This window comes from Oncorhynchus nerka, linkage group LG2 (genome assembly GCF_034236695.1).
Source record: "Oncorhynchus nerka isolate Pitt River linkage group LG2, Oner_Uvic_2.0, whole genome shotgun sequence".
Classification (NCBI taxonomy): Eukaryota; Metazoa; Chordata; class Actinopteri; order Salmoniformes; family Salmonidae; genus Oncorhynchus; species Oncorhynchus nerka.
This window is the reverse complement of record NC_088397.1, coordinates 98,560,220-98,576,679: the sequence shown is the minus strand read 5'-3', so window position 1 is coordinate 98,576,679 and position 16,460 is coordinate 98,560,220. Positions and strand designations below refer to the sequence as shown.

At 43.8% G+C, this 16,460-nt stretch overlaps 1 protein-coding gene across 1 annotated transcript in view; it reads left to right on the top strand.

Annotated features, from left to right (window-relative positions):
* The window catches only part of flnbl (filamin B, like), a 106,132-nt gene that overhangs the window by 29,750 nt on the left and 59,922 nt on the right, over positions 1–16,460 (top strand). Inside the window, exons 2-7 of the mRNA XM_029646657.2 lie at positions 7,774–8,022; positions 8,179–8,273; positions 9,217–9,364; positions 11,840–12,033; positions 14,667–14,829; positions 15,014–15,208. Coding sequence (XP_029502517.2) covers positions 7,774–8,022; positions 8,179–8,273; positions 9,217–9,364; positions 11,840–12,033; positions 14,667–14,829; positions 15,014–15,208 — 1,044 coding nt within the window. The remainder of the gene's footprint in view (positions 1–7,773; positions 8,023–8,178; positions 8,274–9,216; positions 9,365–11,839; positions 12,034–14,666; positions 14,830–15,013; positions 15,209–16,460) is intronic.

The window sequence follows — 16,460 nt, the reverse complement described above, 5'->3', positions numbered from 1 at the left end:
GCTGGTTGTGTCTTGGTCACATGGCTCAAATCCTCTCAATCCCTTCCTCTGTATTACTCAGCTTAATATCAGATAATATGATTTAGTTTGAGCTGTAAGATGAAAGCTGCTTGTATTAACTACCATACTGAAGGAATTGGTTGAGACTTTACAGAAGTCCAGCTTAGTCTAAGTTATTGTCTCATGTAGTCGGTGGTTGTATTTGTTAAATGTTGGCACAGCGTTAGGTTGCATCCTGTTGACCGACTGCAGGTGGGGCCAGCAACACAACTCTCCAGCAACACAACTCTCCAGCAACACAACTCTCCAGCAACACAACTCTCCAGCAACACAACTCTCCAGCAACACAACTCTCCAGCAACACAACTCTCCAGCAACACAACTCTCCAGCAACACAACTCTCCAGCAACACAACTCTCCAGCAACACAACTCTCCAGCAACACAACTCTCCAGCAACACAACTCTCCAGCAACACAACTCTCCAGCAACACAACTCTCCAGCAACACAACTCCAGCAACACAACTCTCCAGCAACACAACTCTCCAGCAACACAACTCTCCAGCAACACAACTCTCCAGCAACACAACTCTCCAGCAACACAACTCTCCAGCAACACAACTCTCCAGCAACAACTCTCCAGCAACACAACTCTCCAGCAACACAACTCTCCAGCAACACAACTCTCCAGCAACACAACTCTCCAGACACAACTCTCCAGCAACACAACTCAGACTCTCCAGCAACACAACTCTCCAGCAACACAACTCTGTCCAACACAACTCTCCATGGTGTCATCAGAACCAGTCAGCGTTTTAATTTTTGGGATAGACAAATCTGATGCAGACCTTCCTATGTCGGTACATTTTTACTGTTGAAGAGGCTTTCTACAATGCTAAATAGACATGCACTGTAAAATGGTGTTTCTCCAGTGTTTTCATTGGACTTATGAAAGACCATTTTTAACCATAACGTTTAGGTTTTCTAACTCGCCATTGTTACTGTTAACGGTTTAGGCTTTCTACAACGTTTCACTCACATCCTCAGTATACTCTCTGACGCGCCAGACAGTTGGTGTGTCTGGATGAGACTTCAGTATTATTCCCCATTTTTATTTGCTGGCTAATATTTTGCCTATATGAAATTAACCTTGTAATGTAACATCAGTTAATGTCCTCTGTTATGTAGGGTAATACATTTAATGTCTGCAGGTTATTGTGGCACGATCTTAGTCGCACACTTCCTGTCCTTGGAATGTTTCCTGAACTGAAGAAACACTAAGACAGTCATTGTTACAGCTCCCTCCCCTCCCACATTGCCCTCTCGCTCCCTCCCTTCTGTAGTATGGATGTTGTCTAGGAGTGTTTGTTTGGTCTCCATAGCAACTGGGGAAGAGAAGAAAAAAAAATAAGCAGCTTCCAAAACCCCCTTCAATCGTTTATCTGGTTTGGAATTATGTGTTTGGAATTTGGAACGTAAAGTGGTATTTGGAATGTAAGGGTTGTGCATGAGACATCTAAAGTGTTGGTTTCAACTCATTCATGACTCTTCCTGTTGGTGTTAGGACAGGTGTTAGATGGGGCTGTTTTAACTGACAAACCTTTTTTTTTAAAGTGGATTAAATTGATGAAACCAAGACTTTTTGTTACATATATTAAGACTAAAGTGTTAAGTCCAATTTATTTCCAGTTAATTTGAATAGACAGGCTTTCCTGTTGAGGTAAATATCGCTTGTGAACAGCCGCCCGCTGTAAGGCAAACTGGTTCCTTCCTGTGGTTTGATTTCCTTTCCAATCAGCGGAGTAAGGAGACTCTAGATTTAAAGGTCTATATCGTAGTTTGGACGTAGGCCTGTAGCATTCACCTCCCCAAAGTGGATTTCCAGATGTGATGTCGGCTCCCAGGACACACTATCTAAACTGATGGGACGACTTGATGTTTTCCACTGAAGAGCAGAGTTCAAAGACCTCATTTGATCTAACGTACCATAATGAGTCTTGTGTTTCTATACGGGTGGAGGCCGTTAGCCAGTCATTTCTACTACAGTTCATAGTATAGCTTCACTCCCTGGACATTTAATTTCCACATTATCTAGTGGTGCACCAAGTGTTCTCTTTTCCCTTGCTTGGTGCCCGACTGCACCTTAGTTACTTCTCTAGATTTACGACTGCCACTCAAGTCCAAACTAGTCGGTTCTGTTCTTCCCTGGCCTTATTCCATACACCTGGCTGGCTTGCTGGCTGGGGTGAGAAAAGGACAGGATTTAGTTGAACCAGAATGAAACAATGGAACTGATTTGTCCTAGCAAGTTGTGTTCTGCTGAATTCAAATACCTTGTTCCCTTTCCCCCACCCCCTGGTTCTGGAAGCTATTTAAAGGGATAGTGTGAGATTTTGGCAATTTAAGCCCTTTGCTTTCACTTGCAGTTAGAAGTAAGTTGACGGTTGTTTATGTAAACCGTTGCTAACTAGCTTTGGTACAATGACTGGAAGTGGCGCTAACGCTAGTTAGCAACTTCCTTAACTTCACGCAGATGCATAAGTATCCATGGGTTCATCGGACAGAATCTGACACTCGCTTTAATTTTACGGCTGGGCCTCGAAGGACTGCCCCTTTAAGCTAATGAGCAAAATACTAACTAATTGATATTTGTTGTCTCAAAATAATGGTCGTTTTTATCAAGTTTTTTTGAAAAGTATTTAACAACTTGCCTAGTTAAGTGTAATTAAGGTTGTTGCCATGACGGCCTACCCCTGGGAAACCCTCCGCTAGCCCGGACACCGATGGTCCCATAATGCACTGCCCTATGGAACTCCCAACTATTCAATGACATGCCCCCATAACTGGTTTTTAACCTCCTGTTTGATATTAACTTCTGTGTTTATCGACTTATTTAGGACGGCAGCGGGGCATGACTTGTTCAGTGGCAGAGTAATAAGGTTTATTTCATGAGCAGTCCCAATGACCCCCTAGCAGCTCAAATGTCTAGAGACATGGTCTTTAGCGTTGCTAAATGTACTAATGTAAAGGATGAAATATCTTCCTCTATCGTCCCCTCTGTCGTTGTACGTAGATGTGGTGCTTTTCAGTTACACCAAACGGAGCTGGCAGGGGTGTGACGTGCCCTAACCCTCTTAGTCCCCCTACATCCTCTGGGGAAGCCATGTCTACCAGGCCCCTAACCCTCTGGTCCCCCTACATCCTCTGGGGAAGCCATGTCTACCAGGCCCCTAACCCTCTGGTCCCCCTACATCCTCTGGGGAAGCCATGTCTACCAGGCCCCTAACCCTCTTGTCCCCCTACATCCTCTGGGGAAGCCATGTCTACCACCTCTTCCCTTCCCCCTCTCTGGGCTGGCTGGGGACCAGGAACCGGGGGTTTGTGTTAATGGTTCAATGTGATTCTAGGACTCATACACATAGCAGTTCAGAGGGTCTTAGCTATTAGCAGGAGAATTTCTCCCTTCTGCCTGTCATGTCAGCTCCCTTATCCTCTCTGGCATGCTCTGTCTGGCGTGCTCTACTCTCCTCCAGCAGTGCCTCAGACAGTGAGGCTCTGACTTAGTCCTGCCCTCTCTAAAGAGATGTTTGGCCTGCAGGGTCTTTCCAGTGAAGTAAGGTTAAATGAGTCATTCCCTCTGTGATGGACCATGTACAGCTGGGAGCCTTCCCAGCCTCAGAGCTGCTAGGTTAGGGCTGTGAAACTCAATTACTGGGGGGGTGGGCTGATTTAATCAAATTAATGTTATTGATTCGTTAGGTACTTGGCGCTCACACCCTTCCAGGAATTGAGTTTGACGTCCTTGTTCTAGGTGGACAGTTAAGGCTGCAGCTGGAGAAGGTCCAACTTCAGCAGGCCTCTGGTAGTAACATACTGTAGTTGTTAGGAACAGCCGAGGATTCCCAAGGCGTAGTAACAACCGCACCAAGACATTTCCCATTAGAGGTACCGTAGTGTCAACTCTTTATTTGAGCTAACACCGCTGATTTTGTCTACAGATTGACGAACCGTAACCTCAGCAAAGCAGTTGCTTATCAACAAACAGTCATTACTATCTGGACTATCCAGTGTTTTTTTCCCCTAGTTTACTCACCCAGGAGTGGCGGGTCGCCAGGTGGTTAGAGCGTTGGACTAGTTAACCGAAAGGTTGCAAGATCGAATCCCCCCCCCCCCCCCCGAGCTGACCAGGTAAAACTCTGTCGTTCTGTCCCTGAACAAGGCAGTTAACCCACTGTTCCCCTGTAGGCCATCATTGTACGTAAGTATTTGTTCTTAACTGACTTGCCTAGTTATAACTAGCATTTGTCCTGTGGAACGTTGGAAGAGGGGTTGTCTGTCAGTATGCACCACACACAGTATATAGTATATATATACTCTTTGGGAAGAATGATGGCTCTTGGTTTCTGAAGAATAGGCTCTCAACCCCAATTTCAATACAAATGGGCTATATTGGTGAGGGGGGCTGTATTGCCAAAGCAAGTGAAGTAGATAAACAAAAGTGAAAAACAGTAAACATTACTGAAGTTCTGAAATGTCGTATGTCTATACATACCTCTCTCTGTCACCATGGTGATGGCCACTTTCCACCCACCAATGTCTTTGTCAGGGTAACTCGACACAGACTGACACAATAACACGGCTCTGGGGGCAGACATGTTTGTTGCTCCTAGGGAACTGTTCAAGGCCTTATTTACTTCAATTATAAGACTGGGATCTGTGAAATTAAAGTTTAGCTAGTACCCGCTGAGTTTTACTTTGTATTTTTAAAACAGAATTGTTTCGGAAGGGCCAGTCGAGTTAAATGACTATATTCCACAGGTGCTTTATAGAGAACAAATGCTTTCCCTAAACTATGCTACACACACACGGTGATCCTGCAGAATAAACTGCTTTCCTCAGTCTGCTGCTGTTGTCAAACTGTCTCTGGGTTGTGTTAGGTACTCCACTTTAGCTGGTTGTCTTGGTCTTAATGTAACACATTGAAGCTGGTTTTTCATTTCCTTTTAGAGCCAGGTCAGCTACTATGGGCCCTGGTCTAAAGTAGTGCTCTATAGGACCCTGGTCTAAAGTAGTGCTCTATATAGGACCCTGGTCTAAAGTAGCGCACTATATAGGGTGCCATTTCAGATGCAACCCGGTACAGCCCCTGCTATCAAACTGCCAGGGAATTTCTGTCCAAATATCAGAAAGTGCCTGGTCTCTCACCCTGCCATATGCTCTCAAAGCGGTCTGCCTGTTTGGTATACATCTAGGGGCTCTGGTCTGAAGCCATAGGGTTCAAGCCAGTACTGTTTGTATTTATTAGCATAGTGAGAATAGTAATGGCCCCAGGACTGGACCCTGTGGAACTCCCCATATTTTAAGTCATAGTAAGTAATAATTTGTTTATGACGCTCCACACAACTCTTACAGCCAAGAAGCTCAAACTAAAACAGAACCACAATGTGAAAATATAGTTTAAATAGAAAATTTACATTTTGTACAAATGTATTTTATTTTACACACAGTAAACACACTGGGCTGTGTTGGGTAGGGTGTGTCATCAGCTGTGGGTTAGAGTTCAACTCCTGCTCTGCTCACACCATTGTTATGTGCTTGCTGACAGGATGTTTGGCAGAGATGGCTGATACTGTGTACACACACACACACACACCTTGAAGCGGTGTGAGTGGTGCAGTTGTGGACAGGGCGCAGCCCCTCCAGGTTGGGCAATGTTCTGCTCTGACCGAAAGATTGACAAACTGCCCATCCCGTCTCTATAGCAGTCTCTTGTTGTGGTAATGTGTATAATGAATTACACACCGCTTGAGGAGAACACCTATTTAATGGTTCTGTACTAAATGGCTCCCTGTTCCCGTAGGGCTCCAGTCAAAAGTAGTGCACTATATAGGATATATGGTGCTATATAGGACGCGTCCACTGTTTGAACGATAAATCACTTCTGTAAACTGTTGTGACATAGCTGTTGAGCAATATTTTTCAACAGCTATCTGATTTCCCAACTGTTTTAGAGGACACAATCTCTTCTCTAAACTTCAAGGTTTAATTTTGTTCAATTGTTTTTTTTTAAACTGTCTACTTGTGGACCCCATGCCCCGAGCAATGGTTTTCTACCTGATGTTGTACAGCTACATGTGTCTTACTCTGGCCAAAGTCAACTGTTTTCCTCCTTATCTGCAGTCTTCAGAGATGAGCTAATGGGGGTCCCCCTATTGACATCAGTGAGTGAAGCTGTTTTGGTGTTGTGTTGATCAGGATGGCCTCACCAGTACGGTGTGAGGGAGAGCTGTGATACTGTATGGGTTGAAGGTCATCTTATCCAGGGAATTTAAACATGAAGACAGTACAGTGCCTTCAGAAAGTGTTCATACCTCATGGCTTAATCTACATTTTGTAACACTTTTGGAATTCAGGCTGTATATTTAATATTCTCCTCCATCTACACACACACTAGCCCGTAATGACAACGTGAACTTTGTTTTTAGAAATGTTTTGTTAATTTATTGTAAATCTAAATATTGCATTCACACCCCTGAGTCAATACTTTGTAGAAACACTTTTCTTGGTAAGTCTCTTAGTAAGCAACTCCAGTGTAGATTTTTACATTGTTTTCGGGTTATTGTCCTGCTGGAAGGTGACTTCATCTCCCAGTGTCTGATGGAAAGTAGACTGAACCAGCTTGTCCTCTAGGATTTTGCCTGTCCGTAGCTTCACTGATTATTTTTAATCCTGGATAAACTCCCAAGTCCTTAAGTACAAGCAGACTCATAACATGATGCAGCCACCACTGTTTGAACATATGGAGAGTGGTACTCAGTGCTGTGTTGGCTTGGATTTGCCCCAAACAACTTTTTGTCCTGAATACAAAGTGTTAATTGCTTTGCCACCTTTCTTTGCAGTATTTTAGTGATTTGTTTAATGTTTTGGAATATTTTTATACTGTACTTCCTCTTCACTCTGTCATTTAGTATTGTGGAGTAACTACAATGTTGCTCCATCCTCAGTTTTCTTATTACAGCCATTAAATTCTGTTTTAAATTCCCTATTGGCCTCATGGTGAAATCCCTGAGTGGTTTCCTTCCTCTCCGGCAACTGAGTTAGGAAGGAGGCCTGTCTTTGTGTACTGATACACCATGCTCAAAGGGATATTCAATGTCTGATTTTTTTTTTTCTCTCCAATGGGTGCCCTTTGTGAGGCATTGGATCTCTCTGAAATGTACTGCTTGATTAACGGACCTTACAATTATCTGTATGTGTGGGGTACAGAGGTTAGGTAGTCATAAATATCATGTTAAACACTTACACGCAGTGAGTTGTTGTAACTTGTTAAGCACATTTTTACTCCTGAATGTATTTAGGCCATAATAATAATATATTTTATATATAATAATAATAATAAATACTTACTGACTCGAGACATTCCAGCTTTGAAATGTTAAAAATATTAATAAAAAAAAAAACGTAATTTCACTGACATTATGGGGTTTGTTTAGGCCAGTAACAAAGTTGAAAAATATTTTAATTCCGTGTGGAAAGTCAAAAGGATGTGGACTTTCTGGAGGCACGATCTGTTTTGTCAAGAAAAATACTGGCATTGTCAAGACTTTCTCCTCCTCTGTCCTTTGTCTTCCTCCTGCTCCTCCCTCCTTATTGCTTTCAACCCCTCTTCCTCCCTTGTCCATCCTTCATCTTCCTCCTCCCTTCATCCAGACAGTAAATGGTGTTTGTGGATGTGAACCTAAAATCTGATCCTAGATCTGTCTTGCCCTACCAGACTCTAAGGCCATAGTGGATGGTAACATGAAACTGATCCTGGGCATGGTGTGGACCCTGATCCTCCACTACTCCATCTCCATGCCAGTGTGGGAAGACGAGGTGGATGACGAGGCCGAGAAGAAGACTCCAAAGCAGAGGCTTCTGGGATGGATCCAGAATAAAGTGCCAGACTTGCCCATCAACAACTTCAGCAGAGACTGGCAGAGTGGCAAGGCCCTGGGAGCCCTGGTCGACAGCTGTGCTCCAGGTAGGTTCTGGGGGTCAGGGTGTGTACAACAGTGTCCATTCTGATGTCCAGAGGTTAACTGGTGGTGAGCGTGTGCTTTTTGTTATTGGGTGGGTGTTTAGGATAAGGTATTGGATAATGTGAGTGGTTTTTTTATTGACGTTATTGTTTGTGCAGGTCTGTGTCCTGACTGGGAGACGTGGGACAACAAGCCCTCGGACAACGCCCAAGAGGCCATGCAGCTAGCTGACGACTGGCTGGGCATCCCTCAGGTGAGAATAACACTGTTTTGTCAGGGAGCCCTCTGGTCCCTGTCATTTGTTTCTGACAGTAAACTACTGACATTTCTCCCAAATAAAAATGTAATTTAGAGCATTTATTTACAGAAAATGAGAACTGGTCAATATAACAAAGCTGCAGTGTTGTCAGACCTCGAATAATGCAAAGAAAATAAGTTCATATTTTTAAACACAGTACTAATGTGTTAACTTAGGAAGCTGACAGTAGGTTATCGAATCAATCAATAAAAAAAAAATACACCACGCTTCACTATAAATTGTAAAGACAGATTCATAATTTTAGTGGTTAATTTTTTTTTTTTGAGTTGTATTTACCTACCAGGTGGGTGCAGCATTCAAACAATCTAAAGCGTTATTGAAATCAATCATACAACACGCCCAAGTTAAACGTCTGCAAACAGTCTCGCTGTTCCAAGAGTAATTGACATTATTTATACAACGGGTGGGTCTGAATGCTGATTGGTTTAAACCACATTCCAGCCGGTGTCTAGTCCACAAGTTACCACTGGCTAAATGTATGCTGTTAAAATGCCTATTTACTCTGTTCAATCTCACTGTGCAAATCCACTGTCTCATCAGCCCAGCCAGGCAATTTATAAACTTGATGTCCACTTTAAAAAGCATGTAGACATGAGCTCAGGTATAAACCTGTGTCTCTCATATTGGCAACATTGTAGTAACACTCCAGACTTCCTCTGTGGCGTTAACCCTGACTCTTTTACCCACAGGCTCAACACCAGCAAACTTTTGTTTGAATACTGAAATCTGTAGATTAGATCATTTGACGCTGACCACTTTTCCTGACCGATGTGACGCGAACAGCAATGATTATAGGTTGTCAGCAGAACTCAGGGCCTCATTGTGTGTTGTCTGGAGAGGCTATCTGATATTGTCGGGTGTCTGTCTTCTGTCTTAGGTGATTGCACCAGAGGAGATCATTGACCCCAGTGTGGATGAACAGTCCGTGATGACCTACCTGTCCCAATTCCCAAAAGCCAAACTGAAGCCTGGTGCTCCCCTCAAACCCAAACTCAACCCCAAGAAGGCCCGTGCATATGGACCAGGTAATATATATATAGATATCTTTTATCCAAAGTGACTTTCAGTGCAGTGAGTGCGTTCATTTTTTAATATCTGATACCTGAGGAAATGTTACCCACAACCCCAGCATTGTGAGGAATAACTTGTCCAAAACATCACAACATTACTAGGCCCAAGCTTATTAATAATGACACCTTTTTCTAAGTGTGCCTGCCAAACACGTATCACGAAGCAGTCTACACCGAGTCGACAAAACATTAAGAACACCTCCCTAGTATTGATTTGCAACCCCCCTTTGGCCTTAACAGCCTCATTCATCATTTAGCCGTCTTATTGCTTATGGGTAGAAGTTGTTCAGGGTTCTGTTGGTTCCAGATTTGGTGCACTGGTACGGCTTGCCACGCTGTAGCAGAAACTGTCTATGGCTTGGGACTGGAGTCATTTTTTTTGCTTGTTTCTAACACCGCCTGGTATAGAAGTCCTGGATGGCAGGAAGCTTGGCAGGAAGCTTGGCCCCAGGGATGTACTGGTGCCCTACTCATCACTCTTTAGAACCTTACGGTCAAGGGCAGTGCAATTGCCATACCAAGGGGCGACACAGCCAGTCAAGATGCTCTAGAATTTTCTAAATCTTTTCAGCCTCCTGAAGGGGAAGAGGCGTTGTAGTGACATCTTCACAACTGTTTGGGTGTGTGGACCATGTTAATTCCTTACCGATATGGACACCGGAACTTGAAGCTCTTTACCCACTCCACTATAGCCCCATTGATGTGGATGGGGGTGTGCTCAGCCCTCCGTTTCCTGTAGTCCACGATCAGCTGTTGTCATGACATTGAGGGAGAGGTTGTTGACCTGGCACCACAATGCCAGGCCTCTGACCTCGCCCCTATAGGCTGCTCATTGTCGTCGGTGACCAGTCCTACCCGTCAGCATACGTGATGGTGTTGGAGTCAGCGTGGCAGATGTGGTGTTGCCTACCCACCTGGGGGGCGGTCCACCCTGGAAGTCCAGGATAGAATTTGTTAGGAGGATTGAGTGAGGGAGAGGATTGTATAGCCGTGTATGTGTTAAGATCTAGATTTACTTATTTTTCTCCTCGTTGCAGGTTACATGCTGGTAAATGAGGAAAAATCATTGGAGACAAGAGACGCACGCTGACTGTGCAATTTCTTGTTTGCTTATGGGTCTATACAGCTCATTGTGTGTGTGTGTGTTAATGCAAGCTAATCATGAGGTATTCTAACTCTGGCATAAACTTGAGACTTCCTTAACATGAGATCACCAGCTGTTGACACACACCCCTCTTCCCTTCGTCTTCTATCTGGTTTCGACGATGCAAAACGGAAAATAACAGCGAGTTGTATTAACATGTCCTCGTTCAGCAACGACTCTGACAAACGGGACAGGAGTTCTTCAGGACCCAGGATCGTCTCGGACAGAGTTCGCCCAGTCTGTTCTGATTGCACTTTCACCAGTAGAACAGAGGGCGATGGTGATCTATTTGTTGGCCAACATCGTCAGGATGCCGGCTCGCTCGTTTGAGTTTTTTTTCACTGCCATTACCTTGAGTCCCGGGGATTAGGGCCTGGTCAGACTTGTTGAAGTAGAAGCTGTGTTCTGTCTTAGAAAATTATGGCAGAGACCGGGGCGGCAGGGTAGCCTAGTGGTTAGTGTTAGAGTGTTGGACTAGTAACCAGAAGTTTGCAAGTTCAAACCCCCGAGCTGACAAATCTGTCGTTCTGCCCCTGAACCCACTGTTCCTAGGCAGTCATTGAAAATAAGAATTTGTTCTTTAACTGACTTGCCTAGTTAAATAAAGGTAAAATAAAAAAATGATATACAAAGATCAGTTTACAATCACTAATGAGACAGATTCCGTAAGTGTTATTTCATAGTTTCGATGTCGTCACTATTCTACAATGTAGAAAATACTAAAAACAAAGGAAGAGGACAAATGCATTGATAGAAGACACCATTTATCTGCTCTATTAAAGCTGATCTCCCCTCTTTAAGGAAACACAATGGAGAGGTCCACCTGTGAATTCTGTTGCTTTAATGCCTGGTTCATTCCTTACTGGACAGGATGGCCTGGATTCCCCATCTGCTCAATAATGCACCGGCCGGCTATAGGTTCAGCAGCACTTTCCCTCCCGTCATCAGACCGGAGAATGAAAGCACCGTGATCTCTGTTCCATCCATATGCTACAGTGTCAGACCCCCTGGTCTCTGTAATCCTTGGACCCTGAAGAGGACATGCTTTTCCTCCGTGTAACAAAGTCCTGGATTTCACATTGCTTTCTGTGAAAGAGAACCCACTGCTCGGACACTTTATTTGCACTCCGTTCCAAATCGACGTCATTGATCTGATTCTGAATCCGTTACTGAAGGATGAAGACCTGCAGTACTACAGACCTCCGGAGACTGTTATTGAGTACAGTCTCCTGCATCTTCTACAGTAGTGTCTGGTGTATTAATCAGTCGGATCTCTCCCTCCCCAGGTCTGGAGCCAGTAGGTAACAGGGTGTTGCGTCCTGCTGTCTTCACGGTGGATGCTTTCAGTGCAGGTCAGGGACAGGTCACTGTTTACGTGGAGGATCCAGAAGGAACCAGAGAAGAGGTGAAGGCGGTTCCTAACGAAGGGAAGAAAACCTTCAGTGTCACCTACATACCCCAGGTTATGGGTCATCACAAGGTACAGTACAGCCAAGTCCCTTTGTAAAACATTCATGCAGCTAACCATTACTACGAACTGATCTTGTGCCATTCTCCCACAACTCTGTCTGTTGCGGTGACCGTATTTCCGCCACACCAGTGGTCATGAGTTATGAAGGTAGTCGAATTCCACATGTAGTCACGGTAACTAGTCTTCTCCAAGCTCTGATGCTGCTTATGGTCATTAGTAGCCTACCAAACTTGTTAACTGCCTGGTACTCGGCACTCTATTGTCCCTCTAATCACTCTGACATCAATGCAAATTTAATGGACAATCTAATCAAACACTTCATGAGAGCTCATGTTGCACAACATTTCTATAGGCTATGCAATTGCGTGTGAAAACAGAGTGATGGCCTCTACTAAAAAGAGGAGGATTCCATCAACTTTCTATCAACTTGGCCTATTTATTTCTCAACTTTCCTAATATTAAACTTATTAGGCTCATCTTTACAACAGGAGTATAGCCTACCTGACCGGTTTGAACATGATCTACGGGAAAGTTGTCGTCCTGCTATTTAATAGATGACGTGTTTTTTTTTTTGCCACTTCCCCTTTTCAAAATGGCTGCATGATAATGATCCGTTCTAAATGTAAAGACCAGATGATTAAATCAAGAATAGTCTGATGGGTCCTATCCTGATCCTATCGCTTGTGCGTTATTATTGTAATCATAATCGCACACCTCATGTAGCCGACCCCATAGGCCTAAGTTATTTGGTCACTTTAGTTGTGATGAACTTAATTTAAATTAAGGACATCAATCCATTTTTACAAGGGGTTTAGAGCCTAACTGGGATACATAAGCAGAGTTTATGTTCACCATAAATGCACCTTTATAATAAAAGCATTAACTGCATAATCACATTTAGAGGTTGCTTTTGATAATGGTGTTTTCCCGCTAATAGCCTACTGTGTGTTTCTGCGCTTAAAATGTGAAGAAATACATGTTAAGCTAAACTTTATGATCTATTGCGTCAGCCACATTGCGTAAAAAATGTTTTTTGATGATAGTATTAATTTGAGCACTATTTTTTCTCGCTACTGTTCCAGACTGTTTTAGAATATTTATTTCGCACAGAATAGTATAGGTTGACCTATGTACTATGGGGGATATGAGATTGCCGTAGGCTAGTGCTTTTCCTGTTCGTTAGGCTTACTCTTGTTGGCTGACAAATTCAATGTGGACAGTTCTTCACCTTGGAATTGAAATAAGACGCGTGTGGTTGTCTTCACTTGTAGCCTGTGAGAAAGCGCTGATCACATGAGGTGCTTCTGAGCATGCAGCTGGGAGAAGAGAATTATAAGTATTATATTTAGCCCAAGGGCAAAAGGCATGGAATTAGTTTATTTTGCGTTCATTACGGCAAAGGGGATGCCGTCAAATTCCAGGCTTTATAAACCGCTTGTCAAATTGTGGAGAGATTGAAGTGTGTGCAGCCTGCACAAAAAAAAACAATTCAGAGCTCGTGCCTTTTCCAAGCAACTTTTTTCAAATCATTAATTGCATCATGCAACCTTACAATGTATTAAAAATCTGAACATGTAGCCTAACGTTTGTAGAACAAGTTACATTTAACTCTACGTTAAGCATTTAATAATACCTATTTCTTTCACCGCTCAACACAGAACGTGTGCACTTCCTCAAATTGTTTGGAGAAAATATTTCTATTTTATTCAGCTTTGTGCAATTGTTTTCTTCATACTATAAAATAATGCCACTGAATTGTAAGCAAATCTAGTCAATTAAATGAACTAGTGTAGCCTACAGCCATATGGCATAGCCAGATCAGGACCTAACATGATGAACTAGTGTAGCCCACAGCCATATGGCATAGCCAGATCAGGACCTAACATAATGAACTAGTGTAGCCTACAGCCATATGGCATAGCCAGATCAGGACCTAACATAATGAACTAGTGTAGCCTACAGCCATTTGGCATAGCCAGATCAGGACCTAACATAATGAACTAGTGTAGCCTACAGCCATATGGCATAGCCAGATCAGGACCTAACATAATGAACTAGTGTAGCCTACAGCCATTTGGCATAGCCAGATCAGGACCTAACATAATGAACTAGTGTAGCCTACAGCCATATGGCATAGCCAGATCAGGACCTAACATAATGAACTAGTGTAGCCTACAGCCATATGGCATAGCCAGATCAGGACCTAACATGATGACAACACAGAGGATGCTATTCTGTTCTTCTGAAATAAACTACATTTTCTTCATATCATGTTTCTTTAGACCTGTCTAAAATAAATAATGGATTTATTGTGATGGTGTAGACTATATTACATGGAGTTATTGTGATGGTGTAGACTATATTGCATGGATGTATTAGAATGTAGATGTTCCAGAGGTCTCCATCAGTGGCTTGGTAGGCATGTGTGGAAACCTGAAGATTGCCATTTACCAGGTGACACAATTTGACCGCCCCAGTCCTACCCACAACAGCATCTTCACTTCATTTGGCAAGCTCTTGATTCAGTTCTAGAGTCAAGTTCTTCACTTGACCTGGAGCTTGTCTGATAGTATCTAAATTGTTTGGCGGCATGAGATACCACTTCCATGTTGATTTTCTGACGTTGTTGTTGTCTTGTCTAGGTGACTGTGCTGTTTGCAGGCCAGCAGATCCCCAAGTCTCCGTTTGAGGTGAGCGTGGACAAGGCTCAGGGAGACTCCACCAAGGTTACAGCCAAAGGGCCTGGACTGGAAGCTATAGGAAACATAGCCAACAAACCTACGTACTTCGACATCTACACTGCAGGTTGGTTCTCCTCCCACAGCTCCTTCTGTTAGTAGGATAATAACTAACCAAATACGCTGGTTTGTTGAACTTTGTTTATTAGCAGTTGTTACTTTGTGGACTGGTCCCAGATCTGTATGTTTATGGCAGAAAAGTGAATCTAGGTGCTTTGGCTAAAGTATTGCTGTGTTCCTCTCACAACTAGGGGCAGGAGTGGGAGAAGTGTCGGCTTTAATCAAGGATCCCCAGGGCAGACCGTTGGAGGCCATGGTGGAGGATAAGGGAGACAGTGTGTTCAGGTGTACCTACAAGCCCACCCAGCAAGGTCCTCACACAATCACCGTCACCTTCGGAGGCATCGCCATACCCAAGAGTCCTTCTACTGTCAACATTGGACCAGGTGAACACTAATCTAAGCCTCGTGAGGGGTGGGGTTAATCAATTATATGGATTGTATTTTAACCTTCTGAAGACAATCCAGACATTTTACATTTTCAACCCCACTAAACCTTCTGAATACTTTTTTTAAAATTGAAGAGCTTTATTTCGATTCTAGAACCCCTGTTCCCTAGTTCTAGCTTTTACCCAGAACTCTGGCTAGATTGTAGAACCCCCTGTTCCCTAGGTCTAGCCTATATACAGAACTCTGGCTAGGTTCTAGAACCCCCTGTTCCCTAGGTCTAGCCTATATACAGAACTCTGGCTAGGTTCTAGAACCCCCTGTTCCCTAGGTCTAGCCTATATACAGAACTCTGGCTAGGTTCTAGAACCGCCTGTTCCCCAGGTCTAGCCTATATACAGAACTCTGGCTAGGTTCTAGAACCCCCTGTTCCCCAGGTCTAGCCTATATACAGAACTCTGGCTAGATTGTAGAACTCTGGGTCTGACACAATTGGGTGCACATAGTTTGTCTTGTTAGTTTCCACTGAATGGTCAGCTGCCTCCCCCGGCTCAACTCATGTCTCACCACCTACAGTACTTACTCACCCTCTCAGGGGGGCGGTGACCTGGCTCGACTCTGGCTGTCAGGTAGCTGCTGGGTCAGGGCTGAGAGGGGATGGACAGGTGTGATTAGGAAAAGATGAAAGTGGACAGAAGGAGAGCATTAGGACTAAAGGCGTCAGCATGGTTCGGCTGGCGCCTAGACAAACTTGGCTAGCTGAACAGAACCAGTGTGCTTGCATACACTCTTAAGTCCTTCACTTAGAAAAAGTGGCAATAGTAGTGTTTGTCCATTAAGAACTCAAGATGTCATTAATGTTGAAGATTTTGCGGCGGAGGTCTAAGTGGTAAATATAACTAGGCTGTTTGCTGCATTATTTCTCGAGGGGGGGGACGACAAGTCGTCTCTAGTTGAATGACAATACTTTGTTGACGAATCCCTACTGTTTACTAATCACCGATGACTGGGTGTAGACTTTGGCTCTGAACTTCGGCTTGCCTCCAGAAAAAATGTGCCCGAACAGCCAAACTCTCACCGAAGTCCAAAATGTTGTCAGAATATATGGCCAAACTTTTTGGTCTGGGAAGCATGTGGAAGCCTTAAGCCAGGACATGGTGGACAGGGGAGCTGGCAGCCTTGTTCAGCCCTTCTCTCTTCCTCCTACAGCCTAGCTCATAAAACCCTAAATTCCATCTCCCTGATGCACCTT